The 21,926-nt window shown below is 33.2% G+C and overlaps 1 protein-coding gene and 1 long non-coding RNA gene across 15 annotated transcripts in view; both read right to left on the bottom strand.

Moving 5' to 3' along the window:
- The window catches only part of LOC129292603 (uncharacterized), a 46,240-nt gene extending 45,953 nt beyond the window's left edge, over positions 1–287 (bottom strand). For all 11 annotated transcript variants that reach the window (XR_008588915.1, XR_008588914.1, XR_008588917.1 and 8 more), the window contains exon 1: positions 86–287. This is a non-coding gene — a long non-coding RNA (uncharacterized LOC129292603). The remainder of the gene's footprint in view (positions 1–85) is intronic.
- A 1,914-nt stretch (positions 288–2,201) lies between these two features.
- Positions 2,202–9,754, bottom strand: LOC129319398 (glutaminyl-peptide cyclotransferase-like). Of its 4 annotated transcripts, XM_054964481.1 has the most exons (12): positions 9,467–9,501; positions 9,258–9,375; positions 8,609–8,665; positions 7,738–7,773; positions 7,361–7,425; positions 6,389–6,452; positions 5,605–5,722; positions 5,277–5,374; positions 5,051–5,121; positions 4,891–4,921; positions 4,645–4,699; positions 2,202–2,752 (listed from the first exon to the last, which is right to left on the bottom strand). In XM_054964481.1, exons 2-12 carry the CDS (start codon positions 9,285–9,287, stop codon positions 2,634–2,636), a joined length of 744 nt encoding a protein of 247 aa, XP_054820456.1. In that variant the 5' UTR covers positions 9,288–9,375; positions 9,467–9,501; the 3' UTR covers positions 2,202–2,633. The 4 variants fall into 4 exon arrangements, with proteins under 4 accessions (XP_054820456.1, XP_054820441.1, XP_054820448.1 ...); XM_054964466.1 differs by having other exon boundaries at positions 5,605–5,716; positions 9,258–9,754; XM_054964473.1 differs by having other exon boundaries at positions 8,609–8,669; positions 9,295–9,750.
- Positions 9,755–21,926: the final 12,172 nt, after the last annotated feature.

The raw sequence follows: 21,926 nt of genomic DNA, 5'->3' as shown, positions 1-21,926 counted from the left end.
GTTGCCTAGAACTGTGAGTATGAATAATGGGGTTTAAAAGTAACATTAAAAGGAAAAATGGCATACGAACAGAAAAAGGACTTACAATAATCGACGAAATGCTGTCAAATGTCGGGACAGCGGCTGATTCGGGCCTGAAGGAAGCCATTGGTGAAAGACAAGGCAATGCGAAAGCGAGTGAGATAGAAAGAAGCAGAAGGGTTCAAGGGAGAGCAAACAAAAAGACGAGTGCCAAGAAGAGTCGGAAGAGGGGTTTTTTTTTTTTTTTTTTTTGGGGGAAAGGGAGGCTGTTCAAATTCCTTAGACCAAAAAGAAGAAAATTGTACAAAGAAAGAAATGTAACGACACTTCTTCATGCTAGCCTTTTATTTCATTTTGAAATATGAAATGACCTGCCATCCATCCATCCGTTATAAATTTATTTTTAAGCATTTTTAATGTTACATTTTCCATACTACACATCTATAAAAGTTATAAAAAAATTAATTTTAATTTTAATATTAAATTTGGATTGACTAGCGAGGGTTGGGATGATTTATATTTATGTATTATATAACATGAGAAATTTATTATTTGTTATCTAGTTTTAAGAAAAATGTTCAAGTATCTAGTTTTGAAAAAAGCATTCAACTTAAAAAATTATGAATAATTATTTTTAAAATTATTATTTTTGTAAATACATTATTAAAAAAAGTCTAAAAATTAATTTAAAATTAACAACAAAGATCATTTCAAAAAATGAATGACTATGATGATTGTTTGAGGAATAAGACTGAATGCAGATGATGACGCGATTTGATAGGCAAACTTAAGAAAGTTGGGCGTATTTCCAGAATGTTTGATGAATATTTCTTTTCATCCTTTAAAAAAAAAATTTCCTGAATAAGTTATTTTTTCTTTCATTTCCAAGATATATATTTTGTTTGCATTTTAATTATGTTTACAAATTTATATTTCAATACAGTTATAATCGATTTTTGGATAAGGAAAACAGATCGGAGCCCACAGTGACAAGATCGAAAGGGTCTCATCGCACTTTTTAAAGACATGCAGTACAAACTTTTTAAAACACCAGTAATAAACTGATCTCATTTGTAATTATTTGGGCTCCTTCCTAGGTTCAAGCTTGAAAGTCATGCCATTCTGCTACATTGACCAGACTCTGAGATCGTGTTTGGTACATTAGAATTGGATTCAAGAGAAATAAAATTGAAATCATAATTTCAATGGTTTGGTATTGATGAATCTAAATTCTTTATGAATTTCAATTCTACCAAAATATCTAAAATTCAATTTCATCTTCATCATGATGGAATTGACACAATTTCATAGAATTGTCATAAGTGACCCCACATACACACTCCATCATGATGGGTGAGTTTTTGATTTTTTTTTATAAAAGAATTTTGATCTTTATCTATTTTAAATACATATATTTATTAATATTATATTTAAATTTCATTTTCATACCAAACATATATTTATAACTTCATTCTATTCTGATTTCAATTCCGATTCCAATTTCAATTCTGATTACATCAAAAACTCTTTCATCCTACCAAACGAGGCATGTAAAACTGGAAAATGCTTTATTAAATGACAGATTAATTGACAATAGTTGAGTCAAGTAGAACAAATACAATGCCCATCATACAAAATCAGTTTCAAACTTTATAAGTAGAAAAACCTACACTGGAAGAGCTAACCTCCATTTGGGACATGATAATAGTCGAACTTAGAATACTCAATGGCATCAAATATCATTTTGTCACAAAAAAATTTAAAAAAGGTCTAAAAAACAATTATTTCTTAAAAATGCAAACCCAACAAGTGATCCATAAAACTTCCACCGCCACTGAGAATTCTGATTGGCCATCAAGTTTACATGAGAGAATCGAAATCCTAATGACAGTGTCCCACAGAACCATAAAAATGGACGCTTTATTATATTTCTTACAGTGACCTGTGACCCAATTCCAAATTATATCGCACCGAATAAATGAAACAGTAAGTTACAAAGGCTTGTCAAATTTTGTTGAATTTATACGAGCATTCTCTCAATTAAATCTAGACAAATCTTGCACCATAATTTTTAAACTTGTCTTACATATTTTGACTAAAATATCCTTCATTAACCACTAACATTAATTTGCGGAGGATATTTTTGTCCAAAATAAAATTTTTAATTAGACTAAAATGCATTGTTTGAACAATAGCGTGTTTCACTCTAAATGGAACAATAGTTCTCAGTACAAGAAGGCACTTGTGAGGCTGCATGCATTTTCCACTATTAAATATGTTGAGGTTGCTGTGTTACAATACCATTTCATTTACTTTCCCCCTCGAATGAAAGGAAACAAAAAGCACCCAAAAAAATAATAATAATAATAATAAACAAACAAACAACAACAAAATAAAACAGAGCACTCTAGCTGCCATGGATATCTAGCTCCATTAAACTCCTGCATCCAATGGGAGGGTTAATTAAGTACAACAAATGAACATCAAGACCATGGGCTGCTTTAGTAAGCCAATTGACAGACTTATTGACTTCCCTTTTTAAATACCATTTCCAAAGCTGAGTTTGGCTGCCCAGTCTTCCAAAGAAGTTGCTTCGAAGTGTGTACAAACAGCTAAGTTGTAAACCTGAAAGGCTTGCGCAAGCAAAGCTGCTCAATAACCCCCTCCTTAAATGATTTCTTTATAGGAAAAAGCCTGATTTCATAAAGCTTTGGCCATAGTTTTCCGATAACTGCAATTAAGGTTGCATACAAAAATGAAAAAATTAAATAGCACCCCAAAACTGGAAGAGGTTAGAAAACATCTAAAGAGAGTATATTATAATGACATGTTAGTAATAGAACAGTATATATAATGATGATCATTACACAAAGATACCCTCATTTTCTTTTTTTTTCTTCATTTGTGCATTTTGGATGCAATATTTCAATATTTAAGTTAATGGAGATATTTCAGCCAAAATCATCTGAATTAGATCAAAGTATATATTTTGAAAAGGCGATTTATCTACTAAGGGGATTAATGGAAAAGTATCGTTGTAAAGATAAAGATCTACACATGATTTTTATTGATTTGGAAAAAGCTTATGACCGTATACCAAGAGAAGTGCTTTGGAAAGCGTTGGAAAAAAAGGGAGTACGGATTGCTTATATTAAAGCCATACAAGATATGTATGAGGGGGTAAAAACTAATATAAGAACGCCTAGTGGTCAAACAAAGGATTTTCCTATAAAGATTGGACTACATCAGGGATCATCTCTGAGTCCTTATTTGTTTAACTTGATTTTAAATGTTTTGACGGAACATATTCAAGAGGAAATCCCGAAATGTATGCTCTTTGCGGATGATATAGTTCTTATAGCAGAGACAAGAGAAGAGGTTAATTGCAAACTTGAGTTATGGAGGAGGACATTGGAGTCGAAAGGTTTTCGTCTGAGTAGAAGTAAGACGGAATATTTATATTGTAAATTTGGTAAAGGACTATTCGAAAATAATTTGGAAGTAAAATTGGGAGATCAAATTATACCTCAAGTGGAAAAGTTTAGATATTTGGGAGCCATTATTCAAAATGATGGCGAAATCAGTGGAGATATTTCACATAGAATTCAAGCTGGGTGGTTTAATTGGAGAAAAGCTAAAGGAGTTATTTGTGATCGTAAGGTGCCTAATAAACTTAAAGGAAAGTTTTATCGTACTGCTATCAGACCGGCAATGTTATATAGTAGTGAATGCTGGGCTCTAACGGGACAGCAAGAGCATAAAGTTGAAATAGCAGAGATGAGAATGTTACGATGGATGTGCAGACATACACGTAAAGATAAAATTCGAAATGAGCACATATGTGAAAAAGTAAGGGTGGCACCTATTGAGGAAAAAATGGTAGAAAATCGGTTGAGATGGTTTGGGCATGTACAAAGAAGACCAAGGGAGGCACCAGTGAGAAGAGTGGAACATATAACTTTGAGTCCGATTAAGAGAGGTAGAGGAAGGCCTAAGAGAACACTCTTGGAAGTTGTTGAACGTGATCTCTTAATTAATAATATTTCTAAAAGCTTAATAAATGATAGAGTACAATGGCGTCTTGCAATCCATGTAGCCGACCCCACCTAGTGGGATAAAGGCTTGTTGTTGTTGTTGTTGTTGTTGTATATATTTTGAAAGTACATGAGTATTCTTAACAAAACTCAAGAGGTTGTGTGATTCACTCTTTAAAAAAAGTTACTTTCTATGAGCAAAAACTTGAAAAAAGAAAAAAAAAAAGCAACCACCAAACTATTGGATAAAATATTTTTATGTTCTCCTTAATAAATTTTCTGAATTATTGTTCTTATGCATGATATTTTGACATTTTCAAGCCATAAATAAAGTAGTAACAATATGCAATCTTTCCCGCAAGGACACGTATTACCCTTTCACTGGCATTTTGAATTACATACATCACATATAATAACTAAATATAGAAAAATAGCAATTTTAGGATGGACGAAACTATCACATACTCTCATGCCACTTGTTAAATATCCTAATAAGAATGTTTGTGCCAGCTTCTAAATAGAACTATGCATGAGTTCCAATGTATCTTTATTAGAATTACAAATAAAACAATAACAAGTTGGAGCTTACCAAAAACTCTCTTTTGTTCACTATCCCATGCTATGCCATTCAAAACATCAATACCCTACAATATACCAAAGCATTTGTGTAATGATGAGATAGCCAAATAAAAAATGTAACAATAGTTTAACCCTTTAAATCATTTTTTTTCCCTTTTAATCTAACTTTTGACTCAGGCAATCAGAATGCAACATAAATATACTAGTATAGAACAATATCCTATTTCAAGTTGATAAAAGGGCTCAGGTTTCTTACATTAATCCCACCAGCTGCAATCAGTTCTTGCCTGCATAGAATAATTAAAATGCAGCTATGAGAATTAGATAACCCTCACACTTGTGAGTCATTAAGATAAGTAATGTGCATATGCTTAAAAAAATCAATTTATACAACGAGAAGAAATAAGAAGCAAGACCTCAAATTTGGGAGGAGAATCCATCCAAGAACACCACCATCCTTTGGAGAGATCTTTGCTATGCAATCAGTCTACGAATTAAAATATATCAATGTTTTCAGCACAGCACAGAACAATATTGGACCATAGATATCATAAAGGGATGACATTTATTGGCACTTTGAAGACGAGCAGAAAATAGATTATTTTCTATAATTAAACCATGACTCAATTTACAAGGGCATACCATATATACATTGGCCCAAATTTCACCATTTATAAACTCCAATTCGTTGAGATTGTGTACTTGATGTCCTTTAAAGTGGACAACTTGTTTAGATATAACTGCAAAAGTAATAGCCAAGAAAATTCAGTGAAAATATAAAGCAATAATAAACTATTGAAGTAGCATCAAGCCGTCAACTTTAAAAGCCGTATATAGATTTATAGGCAAGTGCGCGCGCACAGTCTCAAACCATTATGGATGGCACTGAAACTAGAATATACAAGCATTGCTTTTATTCCCAAGAAGTGCAATAAGAAAGGGCATTCTGTGTGTGTAAGAGAGAGAGGACCTTTAAATGTATGAGGATCAATATGATACAATGTTGAACTGCCGTCACTTCCATACAAGACTTTTCCATCAGTTGCCAGACCCCAACCATCTTTCATCTCATGAGTGGATTGCTGTAACTACAGGGGAAAAAAACGTTGTTTGAAATTTTTCTACCAATATAAACTGGCAATTTGAAACATAACCTTCATTAAACAACATCTCAAGAAAAATTATAAGAACAAAGAATAAGAGATTGGTAATTTAAATTTGGTAGAAGTCCATAACCCAAGGGCAATAAAATTCATAATGATAATTTTCAAGAAGTTTGATAAAGATTGCATCTAAATCAAACTCTCGTCAACTGACCACCTATTGCAACTAAATAAGCCTTCACCATTAGTAGAAACCGTGTTAACTGAATCTAATGTACACTGCCAAGATTATATTCTCCTACCAAATTGTAAAGAAAAATAATACATATTTTTAATTAATAAAAAAGGTACAGAGGTACAATTAAAGTCATGATCTTTCTGCCTCAGATTATTGCACAGATATTGTCAACTGATATTACATCTATAACCATCTGATAAATATTCCAGCACCCTGGTTTGGGTTTGAATATTGTTAGAAAATTGTCAACTGATATTGGCAATAAAAAGAAAGGAGCAAATATTGTTAGAAAATTGTTTTCACACAATAAAAATTAAGAACAAATTTTAAAATAACTATTGAAGAGAAAGAAAATATCCAAATAACTATGGGAAAGAAAGAAAATTACAAGAGGAGCAAGGTAAAGCACAAACTTTGCTTAAATTATTCCGGTCATATATGAAACCAGTTTTCTGCAACCAGGTCACTTGGAACAGCCTACAAAAGATTATTTTATCCAATTTAACACTTACCATGTGTAAGGCTAAAATTAAAAGAATTAAGATATGCATGAATTAAGGTAACAATATTATCTTAAACATTCAGAAGAAATGGATTGTAAAACAGCCTGTAAAATGAATCACTGGAAAAGTTTCATTTCAAACAATAAATATTGGTAGAGGTTATGTTTCAAAGAGGAATGCCAATCAATTTAGATCCAATAGCAACTAAAGGATGATGAGAATTAAACTTAGCAATTACCAATTTGATAAGAATAGAAGAATGGTATGATTGAATGATCTTTTGATCACGTAGGCTCATTTTCTAATGGACATGCGTATATATGCCTGCGTATGAGTTTAGCATCAAGTCTAATGTGTGCCATTCATATGATCATATCTAGATCATTCATCTTGTGGCGCCAAAAATGTAGCAGTTTCTAAATGTACGAAAGAAATTTTATAGCATATTTTTTTAAGAACTATCATTGCAAGAAATAATGTGGGAGAATTAAAGGAGGAAAGAATACAAGATCAATGGCCAAGAAGTTCCCTCCTTCAAGGGGGAAAATGAAATCAAGAAGAAAAACACGAGTTATTCAACATATTTTTAAAAAAGGAAAAGTCACATTTTTCCATTGTTTTTTCCTATAATCTAGTATTTTTGATAAAAGAGGAGATAAGAGAAGGTCACATATCAAGCAAAATAATTTAAGTGAAACAAAAATTATCGTTAATCATGCAGCAGGGCCACCCATACCTTTTGCATATCTAAAAGAGATAACTACCTTAAATCCTACCATCCCAATATTTGATCACGTTTCCCTTTCTGAAAAACAGAAGCTCCATTCGAGTGACCAAGTTACTAAATCAGTAAGAAAGACAGATTGCAACACTTTGGCTTACCTTTCACCAATAAGAGTTAAGCCTTCCCCGAACAAAGAATCATCCATCTTTTGAAGAATTTCAATCTGCATGTAGCAAATAACAACATAAACAAAGATATGAAATTTAACCCAAGAAAAAATAAATAAATAAAATTTGATATATTGTTATCTTATAACAGAATTCCCAAGCTAATAGCTGACTAGGATCAAGTCAGTCAAGTCAAACAAACTTTTTAATGCTTGCTGTGTATTGAGAGCATCAAATGCCATATGACCAAATATTCAGTCAAGCATGACTAGCATGCCTAATGTATATACAACAAAAGTGTGTATACTTAACTAGAACTGAGTATATATAAAAGAACACAGTAAACTTCAAATTCCAGGTTTCTGTACCTGTCCAGTATGAAGAGAAACTTTCCTGACAGATGACTGAAATGAGAAAAAGATTAAAGTTTAGTGATAACTTTCATACAGAAAAATAATGTATCCAATCAATGCAAAGATAACAACAACAATAAGCCTTATTCCATTAGGTGGGGTCAGCTACATAGATAGCACAACACTATTGTGTTCTAGTATCAGCCAACCTTTTAGGAATATTGATAGTGAACGCAAAAATAAGAATAAAATTAAAGGATCAAATGCTGTACTCATTCATGATTCACAAAATAAACCACACAAAATACAGAAGTTGAAAGCAGTCTGGCCTTCTCTTAGATATTACCACAATTGAGAAAGCATTGCACTGGATGCTCACAATCAAAAATTGAATTACTACTTGCTCATAAAGCATTTACACAAAAACATGTAGGAAGGCACGAATAGATTCAAACAGTTGCTAATACTTGAAGCTCATGTAACCAATAACCCATGCTAGAGAAACATTGTCTCATGAAATAATTTTTCAGTGGATTCATTGAGCTTGTCTCCGAACCCAACTCTTAGTGACAGCAACCCCACTGGAATATAACTGTACCATAGCTCCATAAAATTGGAAGGTGACGAAAAGAAACTTGCAGTTTCACCTAAAGAAACATTAACCATACCAACTAAATCCTACAAGCATTTCTGAATGAATGAATGTGAAAAAACGAAAACGCACAATTTCCTGCTAAGATCAAGAACACATAAATCCTTCCAAAGGTACAGGGTATGATGGCAATATAAAAGGGTGGCAAAAACGAAAGAAGCCGGAGAGAAAGGAGAAGGGGGTAAAGAAGGGGGGGGCAAGAAAAGTGACAAATAGAATACAACGCAACGTTACCTTCCCATAAAGACCAGTTGACTCGAACAAGGTATCATTTTCAGCATAAAGAAGGCCCTGAAAGAAATAATAAGAGAATAAAATATGCCTCTCCCATGAGCAACAACCAGATCAATACCATTTATTAATTTTCATGCTTCCAATTATAATGAGTGCAAGATACTTCTTAACCCAAAGGACGAATAAAAACTCTTAAGCCTCTACCATAATGAAATGCATAGAATATCAAGGTGCATGCAGAAAATTGATAGGAGAGAAGGATTGAATAAAACACCCAGTCATTTTAACATCCCAAAGAAGCAGATATTGGCATCCATGAGCTTCAAATCATCTAGAAAAAAAAAAATCAATTTAAAGTGTTTAAAAAATTCACTAGTAATCAAATACCAGCAAGCACAACTAAGTGATTCAAGCGGTAAGGCATGCTTGAGCCTGAGGAAAACACTTGCGGGTATAGACATTCATGAACCTCAAACTTTAGGGTTTGTGAAGATCTTCGCGGGGAAAAGAACCATGAAACAGCCAATACCCGGAAAGAAAATACATAAATTGGAAATTGACCGCAGAAAACACAACTGTAAATTCATCCGAAAAAAAAAAAAAACTCGACACTGAGTTCAATTGATCGCTAAAACCTTAAGCGCATTACCAATAAAAGTAAGATGCCGAAGATAAACATTATCTGAGTAAAGGCGTCAGAATCGTGAGGAAATTCGTTGACCACACGAATAATCTCATACGATACTCCGGGTTCAATGTTGCACCTACTGTTCGACCAAATGATGAAGAGACCAATGACAGCAAGGGCTAGAGAAACCGAAAGAAGCACAGAGAACTTTTTATGAGAACCCAACTTACGCCGCGAAGAAGCCATGGAAGCCTGAGGTTCAAGGTTATGCTGCTTAATGGGCCTTCTCTTCAGCGATCTGGCCCCCATGGAAATGAGGACCCTTCAAGTTTCATGGAAGATCAGAAAGCTTGACGATGCGTACGATCTCACGGAGTTGCAGATGAAGAATGGCGCTAAAATGAACCGTCCTTGTCTCGTCAACCATTCGGTTCATCGATGCCTCTATCCTGGAGGTTAGTATCGAGAAAGAATGGAACCGAGTCAATTGCCGTTGACATTCACTGTAATTATAATCTTATGAAGGGTTAAATGTCATATTTGATCTTCAGTTATTTGATGAGATCTCGCCAGACCTAGGGTCCTCAGCTCATTTTGGTTTCATGAATTGTGTCCTCAACATTAAAAAAGCACGATTTTTAACCCCTGCTGTTAACTATAAATGTTCAGAGTTAAATGTTGGGATGAATCTAATTAATCGACTTTTTGTTTGTTTGTTTGTTTTTTTTTTTTTAAGCCAATGTAAACCAATGTGGAAGAACAACCGGTTTGCTAACAAGAGTTAAAAGTAATTGGGGCAATAAAGCATAGTACAAAAATTCAAAATGACTAATTTAACTAGTGAATTGATTTGTTCAAAAGTTTTAAAAAATTAAAAAGATAGTGACTCAAATCAACCTATCCAACTAGGTGTTGATACGGTGCAAACTTGTTCACCCAACAAGTTGACTACTTGGGTTGAGTTTTAAGAAAAATAAATAAATAAATAAATAGCAAAGCAACTCATAAGGTTGGAGAAAGACTGGAACTAATGCTTCGTTTGATATCTTGAAAATATTTTTGATGAAAATGAAAATAAAAATGGATATCGAAATGGAAATGAAGGTGAAAATGAGTTTTAAAAGTATGTTTGGTATGTACATAAAATTATGATATATTTTTTATTTAATATATGTATTTATATAATCAATATACTAAAATACCCCTGTCAATTTTTTTAATTATGATTTACTTTTTATTTAATATATACATTTATAGAATCAATTTACTAAAATACCCCTAGCTATTTTTAAAATTATGATATATTTTTTAATTAATATATGCATTTATATAATCAATTTACTAAAATACCCCTATCTAATTTTTTAATTATGATGTACTTTTTTATTTAATATGTGCATCTATATAATCAATTTACTAAAATACCCTTGTCAATTTTTTTTAATTATGATATATTTTTATTTAATATATGCACTTATATAATCAATTTACTAAAATACCCCTATCTATTTTTTAAAATTATGATATACTTTTTTATTTAATATGTGCATCTATATAATTAATTTACTAAAATACCCCTGCCAATTTTTTTTAATTATGATATATTTTTTATTTAATATATGCATATTTACTAAAAAACTTTTGATTTACTTCAATGATTGATGAAAGGGCAAATCTGTCAAACAATTTCATAACTGAGGTTATTTTTGTTCAAAAAAATTCATTTCCATGGAACCTATCTCATTTCCATGAGTCTTATTATAGAATCCAATTCAACCTATTTTGATGGATTTCATTTCAACATGGAAATCCATTTCATGCATACTAAACAAAAAAAAAAATGTGAATTGCAATTCCATTTCCATTTTCATGTCTCTATTTCCAGCATACCCAATAGGGCATAAGTCAATTGCTAATGACATTCATTGTAATTATAATCTTAAGAAAGGGTTAAATTTCATTTTTGAGCTTGAATTATTTGATGATGGGATCGCTAGACTAGTGTTTTAAGCCCATTTTGGTTTCATGAAATGTGTATTGAACATTAAGAGAGGCATGATTTTAACCCCTGTCAGAGAATTTTAATTAACCGGTTAATTTGGGTTTGAAATCTATTGATGAAATCATCGATTTTTGCATCTATCATTTGTAAAATCCTCTAATACTTATGCTTCTTTTGTAATATCCTCCTTATTCTAATCTCATAATTAAAACCAAATCTCAATTAAATAGGAAATGGAATTATAGTAATTATCAAAATACAAAATTTTCAATGGTTAGTAAAATGGAAACCCCAAGTTTACAAAACTAAATTCATTTTCAAATCTTGCAATTAAACAAATCAGAGTTCACAAATATGTGGAAGCATGTGATCATTACATAAGTGATCATTACAGGAGAATTTCTGAAAAATTTTGAGGCATACGCTATGGCTCGTTGAACATACACTGCGGCATGTTCGCCTTTGTGACATGCACTATGGCTCGTGGCACTATGCGCTGCGACGCAATTGCATAAATTTTGATAGTGAATTCTGCTGTTAATTTGACAGCATTAGGGCCAACTTCCACACGTCCCAAAACTCTGTCTGACATCCAAATGACACGAACTAGGTGTCTACGAAAAGCTCTTTCCGAGGCCTAACTAGTGGCATTAGTCTCATATTCAAATTCTTTTTAAAACAAAATATGGACACCCTTTTCAAAACTTACACTTTTATAACAATTTTCACAATTTCAAGTATCCAAACCAAATACCAAGGGCCAATAGCTACCAACACCAATTTAACCGCATACAAGTCATTAAGACTAACTCATTCAATGCACCATATCACATGAAATATTTCTAGATCAAATCTTCACTACCCAACCCTTTAAACTCAAAAACATAGAAAGGGGAAGTTTACCAAAATTTTCATCAAGTTATCCCAAATTATCACATAATTGAGTCTACTCTTACTTGCATTAGTATTTTGGCCCTATCACAATAACATATACTCATCAACTCACTCTCTAGGCCCCAAAATACACTTATGATTTACAATCCATATAATGCAAATAAAGAACAAATGAGAATTCCTAATTGACAATTGAAATTGTCATACATATAAGTTTACTCAAAATAAGAAGGCTTACTACAAAAGGATCGTGATGCTAAACCTCTAGGTGTTTTCCTCTATCCACACCTCTTGAGCTATTTTCTGTAATATTAAAGATAATAGGGTGAGTACAACTACTTAGTAACCAAGGTCCGACTAACCCATACTAATGCATGTCAATTAGTTTAAATGTAAGTGGTAGTTAATATCAATACAAAACCCATGTAAAATATTTGAAAATAGATATTCACAATTCCACTCACATGATAGCATTTACTTGAGAAACAATGCTCTTTAGCACTTTTCATGTAAAGAGAGTTAGTCACACAAATCATTGACAAATACATTGGAAGAAATTAAGACTCAACTCATGATATCATCATTAGGGATACAATATAGACAATAGGTGCCCTTACTTACTATATACATGATCACACCTCTCTTATATCTTCCTTATTCTTCTGACATAAAACCATGGGCTATAACTCAATAGCATAGTCTATATTCCTTGACTTCCTTAGCCTAAATACTTGTGAGGGGATTACTCGGTCAAGGCGTACCTAACTCACTTATGGAACATGGTTTTTCCCATTTCTCACACTTTGGGGTGTCATACACTCTAGACTAGCCTCCTTATTGAACCGATGGATAGCTAGCTAGGTTCGAGTCCCTCATTGAACCAGTGGGATAGTCCCTTGTTAAACCAGTGGGACAATATGGATATAATTAATCCAGGAAAACCATCACACGAATAGGGTCTTACCATGCAGAATTTATCATCTACTCCTCTTCCTAAGCAAACTCCCACCTCTCAAGATCATGCAATGCACATTCATGTCATAATTCACACATATGCAATTCATAAAACTTTACATTATCAATTTTCATTGAACTCCATTATTTCACAAATCATTGAACTTCTTAAACGCATTTTCATGGAACTTCAAACTAACTAATCATTGAACTCCGATTTCACAATCATTGTACCTCGCACCTACAAAATCATTGAACTCCACCATTTTGAATATCATTGAACTCCTCATAAACAAAATTCATGTTACTTCTCAATCACAAAATCATTGAACTCTCATTTCATAAAACAAGAATCCATCAATATTGTTCTAAAAAAATTTTACATCAAAAGGCATAAAACCCACAAAATGAATCTAGTGGATTTTCTAACAAATAAAGCCACACTTGCATTTCTTCTTAATTTACACATTTCAATGATCAATCATAAATTCATAAACTAATAAATACACAAAAGCATAAGATAGAATTCCCCCAATTACCTTAAACCTTTGAGAGGTCAAAGGTTTCACCCTTCAATTACTCACTCCCAAAGCATCCAAGAAGCTTGAATGGTACCAACAGTGGTTACTCTACAAGCATTTACCATGCAAAACATCAATATCCATTTTTGAGCTATTTTCCACTAACACTTCATCATTTCTTAATGCTTAAGATTTATTCTTGACTCATGTAAAGGTGCCCATAAGGCTTCTTAGCTTCCTTTAACTCTCATAAATAACATTGAGCTCTTAAATGGTCATTCAAGAAATCACATTGTCCCCAACCATAAAATTTATGAGAGTTTCAGACATTTAATGTCCTCCAACCACCAATCATCACAAAACCATTAATACTAAGTTTACTTAGCTCAATTTACTCCCATTAACTCTATTTAAATCAATGGGTTTGGATCCATAGCTTCAATGGACCGAAAATCACCATTAATAATTAAACCCTAACCTCTACCATTAAGAAAATGGAAAAAGAGAGGAAAATTTAAGTAAGGAAGCTTACCTTTGGTATTTAGGAGCTTCAAAATACTCCTGATAATCAGTTCTCCCAAGCCCTAGCACTACTCCTTCATTCTCTTCATTTTTCTTTTCCTCTTTGTTTATTTCACGCAAATACGAAGCTGATATATCAAAATTTTAGCTATGCGCTACGGTACACGTTGCCCTCCACTACGACACATGGCATAGAGGAGCCTGTTAGATTTAAAAATTACCTTTGTGCACCACAACAGATTGGCCACCTGCCACAGCATGTGGCACAAAGAGCAATGCTTCGCTTTTTCTCCATCTTTCCTTGCCCAAGTGGCGTGCCATCAATTCAGACCCACTTCTAAGGCTAAATTCACAACAATTACACCAAATTAAGCCCCTATAGCCATACAACTCACTAATACATTTATTTGGTCTATTTGAATCTAATAAATCTTGATCTAAAATTGAAGATATTACATCTTTTCAAATGAGTTCTCGATTTTTCACTATTAAATGAATAAATATTATTTAAAATAAGACTAAATCAGAATTATAGAGTATATAGAAGTATAAAATACTAATCGTTTGGAAAACATTGCAAAAAGGGGCAAAATTATCATTTCACAAAATTATGGCTTGTTCGCTGTGGCGAACTACGCTGAGGCTAATTTGGTCTATATAACAGTCAACGTTCTTCACATAAATGGTAGGGGTAATTTTCTTTGCATTTCAATGTTCAGGGTCTAAGATACTATTCGCACAATAGTTTATTGTATGTGGTGCTCATTAACTGATGATAGATCAGTAAGGGACTATTACATTAACATTTGACAAGGCCCCATAAAGTCAACATTAACAGCGTTATCTATAAGTTAATGGTAGGGGTAATTTGCTTTAGATTTATAAATTTAGGGTTCATTTTGCACATTTTAAGAGTTCAGGATCTATGATGCTTATTACGTAATACTTTAGGGTCCAGAATGTTCATCAATCTTATATTTAACTGTTACTTCATAATAAGTGTCAAATGGATAATAATTTTAATATTACTTAAAAAATATAAATATTTGACGCTTGTTTGTAAATAGCTATCAAATTATATATCAAATATATATTTGATAGTTATATAAAACAAGTGTCAAATATTAATACTTGATGATTGTTTCATAATAAATGTCAAGTGTTGCCTTTTAGAATCTTGAAATCTAAATAATTTTAGCTCACATTCAATACACTTAAAACTTTAAAAAATGCTCCAAATCCCTCCAAAACCACATTTCTGGCCAGTCATTGATCATTTGCACTATATCAATATGGGATCATGAATTTTGGGTATGTTTGCTCATAGAGGCTTCTCCTAATTCCCTCATCTGTGGGCACACAAATCTTGTCCTTATATAAGATGACCGATCATTGTTAAACTAGAAGAGATTACTATAACCCTCTTTATTATCCTCTGAGTGCTCAACAAGAACTTGTCCTTCACCTGTGCTTCTCTTATTTCTTGCCAAAACTCATTAGAAATCATTGTAGAGTAAACTACATTCAATGAATAATCTAATGCTTCAAGCTGTACCTCTATAAGAACAATATCAACTGATGCTCTTTGACCATCAAACTAGTCATATGCATTGATTTTCAACTCAAAGTGTCCACTATTACATTGGCTTTTCTTGGATGGAACTTAAACTCAAAATTATAATCCTTTAAAAACTATATCTACCTCCTTTGGTGCATATTAAGCTCTTTTTGATCCATAAGATATCTCAAATTCTTATGATTATTACACACATTAAACTCTACACCATAGAGATAATTTTGCTAAATCTTAAGAGCAAACACCACCGCTACCACTAAAGTCAGATAACGCCCCTCATGAGGCCGTAGCTACCTAAATGCATAGGCTACCACTTGGGCTCCTTGCATCAGGACACACCCAATCCTTTCATAGAAGCATTTGTATAAATCTTATAAGGTAACCTTGGATAAGGAATAATCAATACTGGCATTGAGGTTAACTTCTCTTTAAGCTTCACGAAAGTTGCTTCACACTTCTCATCCTAAAGGAAAGGCTGATCTTTTCACATCAACTGAGTTAAAGGAATGGCAATATATGAAAATCCTTGAATAAATATTCTACAGTAACCAGCTAAACCTTAGAAACTCTACACCTCTATCACAAATCATGCTCGCTCCTATTACAACACCATGTCCACTTTATATAAATCTACTAAGATACCCTTAGCTGACATTACATATTCAAGAAACCGCACCTCTTGCAACCATAACTTGCACTTACTTAGCTTTGCATACAAGTAATTGTCTCTTAAAATCCTCAATACCATCCTTAAATGCCGTGTGTGCTCTTTCTCATCCTTAGAATATATCAGTATGTCATCTAGGAACATGACAACAAACTGATTCAAAAAGGGACAGAATATGCGGTTCATATAGTTCATAAAAACTATAGGTGCATTTATCAACCTAAATGGCATCACCGAGAACTCAAAATGACTGTATCAAGTACAAAATGTCGTATTAGGCACATTCTCGGCTTTCACCCTTAACTATTGCTACCTCAATCATAAGTCAATCTTAGAAAACATAAAAGCTCTTACCAGCTAATCCAGCAGATCATCAATCCTCAGAAGTGGACATTTATTCTTCATAGTCACCTTGTTCAGTTGCTTATATTCAATACACAACTGAAGGTTGCCATCCTTCTTTTTCACAAATAAGGCTAGCAAACCCTAATGTAAGGATTAGGATTAAGGTGTATAAAGCCCTTCTCTAGTAACTCCTCAAGCTAAGGTGTATAAAGCCCTTCTCTAGTAACTCCTCAAGCTACTTCTTAAGTTCCATCAATTCAGAAGAAGCCATTCAATATGAAGCTTTTGAAATAGGCTCGATACCTGGTACCAAATCAATGGAGAGCTCCACCTCCCACTCTAGTAGTAAGCATGAGATCTCATCTGTAAATACCTTTGGAAACTCTTTCACAACTTGAATTTATCAACTCTTCTAATATTATTGCCTTGCATTGAAAAGAAGACCACGTAAGCTTAATAACCCTTAGAAACCAACTTTTCTATTTGTACCATTGAGAGATGCCTTGACTGACTAGAAGTCACTATAGGGGTCAAATAAACTGGTAACAACACCATCTTCCTGGCATAATCCAAGATAGCATTATTAACTATCAATCAGTCCATCCTAATAATTACATTCAATCCTTGAATAAGGATTAGGATTAAATCTACCATAGAAGTTTAGCCCTCAAAACTTAACTTCATTCTTATACACACCCTATTGTTCTTATCCAATAATCTAGATGGTATAGACACTTTGACTATAAAAGGAAGTTCATACACAGGCAAACACAATTTCCCTGCACATTCATGACACACAAATGAATGAGTGGCACCAGATTAGCCTATCACCATTGGTCAACACAAATATAACATGCCCAGTATCTCTCAGCATGTTTCCTCCCACAAATGGGAAACACAGGCTAGCATGTAGTACTCACACCAGATGTAAGTGTAATAACTGTCTGACTCGATTGCTATGGAGGTTCAAAACTCCTAGCCCTACTAGTCCTCCTACTTTGACCGATCATACCTCGGGACTATAGTCCTCTACTTAAAACCCTCCTACTTGAGGATCCATAACCATTGACACCAGTACTACTCTTATTCAATATTCCTCTCGATGGCCAATTGATTGTACCCTAGTCACCATAGGTTGTCAAATTTAAAACTAGAATGTAGAAGTGAATATCCTAGGTCATTTCCCTAAAGAACAAAGCATACAAATTATTGTTCAAATGCCACAAGTTAAGTTGAATTTTCAAGTAATCAAAACTAAGTCTAAGTGCATGGATTAGATGTTTGTAATTTTTTGTTTTAATTGGAGTGAAGTGAATGATGATTATAATGAGCCTAAGTCATATTTCCTAACATTAATCATTGATTTCCAGAATGATATTAACACAAACCCTCTTGATTAACCTAATATGAGACACTTAGAAGCCTTTAAGTGTGGTGCACCAGTAAACTTAATGAACATTAATGAATCTAAGTTAAGTGAATTTAGAATTAACAATATGTCCAGTCTTGTTCTACACAAGTTTCAGACCAAAACTAGTGAAAGAAAAGCACCTTAAGCCAAATTCATATAACCAATATAGATCTAACTTAAGTCTAAACATGAACTTGAACAAGAATTAGCAAGAACTTATGAAATAACCCTAGAACATCAAGTTAAATCATAAATTCCAGATCTGAACATAGCATTAAAAATCTAAATCTAACATTTATATTCTTATCAAATCTAAATTAGAATTACAAAGTTCTTAACCAAACTAGGTGTAGAATTTGAATTCCACTATGAATCAAGAAAAGAACGTAAAATCAAGAAAGTGAATGAAGATTACAAATCTAAAAATCTCATAATGTCAAGTCATCCTCCTTAGAACTCTAAGTGATTAGCCTCTTATGCTCTTCCTCTTCACTTGAATCAAACCTTGAGCTTGAGAAAACTTCATGAAATTTGGAAATATGTGACTGGAAAAGGACTTGATTTGGACAAAATAATGGTGCTAAAGCAAGGGAAAATGATGGACAAAAATTTGGAATAATGGAAGAGAAGAAGCTAGACATGATATGAGAGGATGAATGATGAAGAAATGGATCTGAACTTATAGAGATAAAGAGTGACGTGAATCTGGAGATAAAAGATGAAGAAGATGATGAGAGAAAATGAGAGAATTTCAGATGATGAGAGTGATTGGAATATACATTATGAGGCTCTAATTTGAAATCTAGGCTTATGTTTGTGTGAATAATGTGAATGGGTGATAATTCCAAAGTGGTCCAGATCTAAATGTGGCTAATTATGAGCTGGAAAATGAATTAAAAATGAGCAAATAAATCTAGAAAATAGGGGAAAATGTGGTGCAATCTAATCTAGACAATGAGCATAGAAATTGTGATCCAAATGTGACAAACGTGACTTCCATCAAGCTTGATCAAGTGCCACATTGTCCATCCTAAATTCAGATTGCTTTCACGCCTAAAATACTTCTCACTTAAATCATGATGATGTTACCCAATGCCTTCTTTAAATCAGAATTGAATCATGCATATCATCCTTCTTTGTTTTCCCTTAATGATGCCATCCTATATTTCTCTTGGATTAGCTTCAATTCATGCACAAATGCATTTCTTTAAGCCATATGATGATGTCATTCTAAGCTTCTCTAATTAATTTCTAAATGGCACCAACTCAGCTCTTTAATTTTAAAATTTTAATGCCACATAAGTCCTTTCTTGATATTGAATTCTTTAATGAAGTTGACTTAGTCTTTGCCTCTTAGCTCTAAATTTGTTTCCTCAAAAATCTGAAAATAAAAGATATAAAACTAAATAAATCCTAAAAAGAGAATTAAAAAGGAAAGAAAAGAGAATTAAGGCCTAAGATCTCAATTAGGGTATGAAAGTGTCAAAACAATCATCAAATAGCATTATTAGGGTTTATAAAGTCAATAGAGAAAAGACAACTCAAAAATGGGAATTAAACCCTATTATGCACAATTTGACATCAAAAACCAAGTATTTAGTATGTAAAATATGAGATAGATCAATGGACTAGAGGAGTATATGATCGCCCATAACTATTCCTCTTCTTCTCCGGCTTTACCTCTCGACCTCGCCTTGCCCCCATATGAAGTCAGTTACACATCTCATTAAAGGTAGAATCACCTATCAAGGCTATCTGTCTTTGATACTCTAGACATATCTTTTCGAGCAATCTCTTCACCTTCTACTTACCATTGTCACGGTCATGTAGATATGTTACAACTTTAGAAATCTGATTGAACTTCTTCATAAAAGCTTTCTCATCCAGATTACCCTACTGTAAGTCATAGAACTCAACCTCTTATTCATCTTTAAATACCACTGAGAAATGATAGTCGAAGAACTTTTCTTTAAATTACTTCAAATTGAGCTAACTACCATTAAAAAGTCTGACAAAGTTCCACTAATGCTTGGCATCCTCTACTAACTGCATTGTAGCCAACACAACCTTATGCTCTGAGGAACATGGGGTGACCTTAAAGATTGTCTCCATTCTCTCTATTTAGTTCTCCACATCTCCCTCCTTCATACTCTTATTAAACATTCACAATCTTAACCATGAGAACGTCCTCTAAACTCGATCTGTGAAAATCTCCTGATCTTTCCTACAAATCACTAACCTACTCCTCAATTATGGGAGGTCACTAGCTTACTCAATTGTGCCTCAAAATTCCATTCCGGCTCTACTCTCACTTCAGCCTCAGGCCTCACCTTTGCTCCAGCCTCAGCTCCTCATGATCCCTATTATGGTTCATTCCTTAAGGTTGCTCTAATGGCACCTCTAGAATTCATGCCTTTAACCCTGAAAATGTCATGGATTCCTATCATGTCCTCTTATATTTATTGTAGCTTCACATGTCTCTTTCCCCTTCTAAGGAGCAAAGTTAGAAAAGAAAGTAAGCAGGTGATTAGAGACCAAAAAAGAGTAATGAATGTATAAAAGTTGCCAACTAATAAGGATGCAATGCACAACAAGGTCAAAACTAAAGTAAACTTATACCAAACTGTAAAATCTTGCAATTTACTTAAGACTTTACTTATAATAGCCACACCTCACAACACAATTACAACACCAATATATACACATAAGCCCTTAATTTGTTTTTAAAATGCAGGATCCTAACTTAGTTGAAAACATGTTAAACATACATTAAAAGTTTGATAAAAATAGGCTTATAGAAGCATACATATCATACCCACTCACATGAAAAACAAGTAATTATTTTTCCCAAAACTATGCCATGTGTCACAATATGTACCACTTGCGCCACACCAAGTGGTACATAGCCATATAGTTTTAATCTGTATCATATATTACAACATACCATCATGCACCATGACACATGTATCAGAATTTGCTATCAAAACAGCTTTTCTAATATGAAATTCCATCGCATGCCATTTTCACATATGGTGTCCAATCGGAGTAATTCAATTGCCTCTATGAAGCTTGTAAAATAGATTATTTAATGAGGTAAGTTTAGACATGATTTAATAGTCCGATCACAAATTAGATACTTAGGTGAAAAAAGTTACTTTTCTTTCCCAAGTGATCGAATTCCATACCTTACCTCATTAGACCACTTTGGGCCTTGAACCAAGTCCAAAAGAACCAAATACACCTAATTAGCACATAAAGTCGGTGGAGGTGGATCGTACACCTATCAAAATAATACTAGTTCTAACCCTAATATAGCATAGGGTCAACCCTAAGTCCATCTCCCTAGTGAGTGTCTCGATTCAATTATGAACTTATCTAGTGGACAAATTACCTAAAAGTTAAGAGAGATTAGCTACAAACTAATGAACTAAAATGCTAAATCCTAATCTAAAATGTGAATACCCTTTTAACGAAGTAGAACCCTAAAGTTTAGGTAGTGGAAGAATTATTATCTTTATTAATGTTTATGGCTTTAGTGATTGATTTCTCTTCGTAGCCTTTTAGTAGTTCCTTATAAAGACTATCTTAAGAAACATGATCTAGCAAGTTCAATTCCCTAAGTCATTAACTAATGTCCTTAGGTTATTTCCCTAGTTTGATTTTATACTGACCAAGTGTTTAGGTTAGACAAACTCTAGTGAGAACCATGGCAAATCAATGTTAGATTGAACCCCAAGACTATGGTGATTCTTTCTAGTGTTTCAACCTTACCCACAAGACTATGTAAGAGAAAAACAA

The sequence above is a fragment of the Prosopis cineraria genome, unplaced genomic scaffold (assembly GCF_029017545.1).
Source record: "Prosopis cineraria cultivar Desert tree isolate PC_DT_omini unplaced genomic scaffold, ASM2901754v1 PC1, whole genome shotgun sequence".
Classification (NCBI taxonomy): Eukaryota; Viridiplantae; Streptophyta; class Magnoliopsida; order Fabales; family Fabaceae; genus Prosopis; species Prosopis cineraria.
The sequence above is the reverse complement of the archived record's forward strand: the minus strand, read 5'-3'. Positions and strand labels throughout refer to the sequence as shown.

What these genes read in the sequence shown, in the direction of transcription:
- LOC129319398 (XM_054964459.1), bottom strand. Translation starts at nt 9,545, where the DNA reads ATGGGGGCCAGATCGCTGAAGAGAAGGCCCATTAAGCAGCATAACCTT. An exon ending in TGATCCTCATACATTTAAAG is followed by an intron (nt 5,375 to 5,604) that starts GTCCTCTCTCTC and finishes TTACTTTTGCAG; the next exon opens with TTATATCTAAACAAGTTGTC. An exon ending in TGAACAAAAGAGAGTTTTTG is followed by an intron (nt 2,753 to 4,644) that starts GTAAGCTCCAAC and finishes CCTTAATTGCAG; the next exon opens with TTATCGGAAAACTATGGCCA.